The sequence below is a fragment of the Solanum lycopersicum genome, chromosome 8, assembly GCF_036512215.1.
Source record: "Solanum lycopersicum chromosome 8, SLM_r2.1".
Classification (NCBI taxonomy): domain Eukaryota; kingdom Viridiplantae; phylum Streptophyta; class Magnoliopsida; order Solanales; family Solanaceae; genus Solanum; species Solanum lycopersicum.
This window is the reverse complement of record NC_090807.1, coordinates 8,678,229-8,679,718: the sequence shown is the minus strand read 5'-3', so window position 1 is coordinate 8,679,718 and position 1,490 is coordinate 8,678,229. Positions and strand designations below refer to the sequence as shown.

The following is a 1,490-nucleotide window of genomic DNA, read 5'->3' as shown; positions in this document are numbered from 1 at the left end:
ATAGTCATAGAAAACATAATATTTATTATGGAGCACAATTATGCAAATTATAACTATAATATATAAATATGATTTTCATATATGTTTGCTAGACCTAAAATTTACCAAAAGAAAAACTCATAATTTGCGGTTACAATGATACCAAAATTCTCAAAAATATTTTGTTTAGCAATTACTTTTGACATATTTAGAGGTGCAGGGCAATGACTTGAAGAGAGGAACCTGCAAACAAATAAAATCATAGAGGCTGAAGAATATAGAATTAAAGGGATGTATAAAGAATTGAGAGGTGAATACAATAAAGTGCCATTGAAAAGATTGGCTTGTAACAGTCTGGGTAAACCTACATGGACCTTTGATTTATACTTGGCAATACAACATAGACTTCATACTAAAAATAACTAATTTCATTTTCACATTTCTTTTCTATTATTATTTCACAACTTTAAAAATAGAACAATATTATTAAACCAAAAACTAAAAATGATAGAACCAATCTCATCCCCTCACTCCTCGAACGCAGACACCGGAAAAGCTTTAGAAATTCCAGAAGGGGTAGCAAATGTAATTTTCTCTAAATCAGAGACCTGAATAGAAATATCAGAAATTGTTACCCAGATCAACAGTTCCTTACTTTTAACGCCGGTGAGTTTCTTCATCCGGCGATCTTCAAGGAATCCGGTGACCTCGGTGTCATACCAGACAAGTTTTCCGATTTTCTTAAACCGATTTTCTTTTGCCTTCTTCTGTTTCAGCCATACAAATCCGGTTTGCTTATTGTGTCCTATTTCTATTAGATCATCCAATGGAAGAAGCCCTTTTGGCATATTGATTTGCTCCAAAAGTTGTTGAGATTTCTGCTTGCAGATCGTTGGGCCAGTGAAAATCTCTGCATTTTCACGTTGATTTTCTGTTACTTGAGATGACATTTTCCTAAAGTAATTGGATTCCTTTTCAATCTGTCAAAGTAGAAATGAGTATGACAAAGGTATTTTTGTTTTTGTGAAGAGGAGCATAAGAATTGATGCACTTTTATAGGGACTAACCGAATATTAACTATTAGGAAACTTATTTTCCTAAAAAAAAAGAAAATTTCCTTTCTGTGTACTTTTATTTATTTATTGTACTAAAAAATTTACTTTTACTTTACATTTCACTTTTCGTACAAAAGAGAATTATTATTTTAATATTTTATCTTCAATATATATATGGCTTTTATTCTACTATCTTCAATATATATATATATATATATATATATATACCCATCTAGAAACACGCCCTTTATGTGCACTACTAGTTTTAAATTCAAGTACTCTTTTTCTTTTCGTGAAACTCATAAACTCTTATTTTTTTCAACTCTTTAATTATCTGAAAAATGGTAACTCTGTTGGATAACAGTTTTTGTTACCCGGTAATAATTTATTTGTTTTATTTTATATGATATTTTTATAATTTAAGTAGTCAAATAATTTTGTGTTTTAATATGAATT

At 29.5% G+C, this 1,490-nt stretch overlaps 1 protein-coding gene across 1 annotated transcript; it reads right to left on the bottom strand.

Moving 5' to 3' along the window:
• Positions 1–257: 257 nt before the first annotated feature.
• LOC101267040 (uncharacterized) lies at positions 258–1,071 on the bottom strand. Its single transcript, XM_004244756.4, has one exon. The coding sequence runs from the start codon at positions 927–929 to the stop codon at positions 507–509; it is 423 nt and encodes a 140-aa protein (XP_004244804.1). The 5' UTR covers positions 930–1,071; the 3' UTR covers positions 258–506.
• Between the last annotated feature and the right edge of the window lie 419 nt (positions 1,072–1,490).

What these genes read in the sequence shown, in the direction of transcription:
- LOC101267040 (XM_004244756.4), bottom strand. Translation starts at nt 929, where the DNA reads ATGTCATCTCAAGTAACAGAAAATCAACGTGAAAATGCAGAGATTTTC.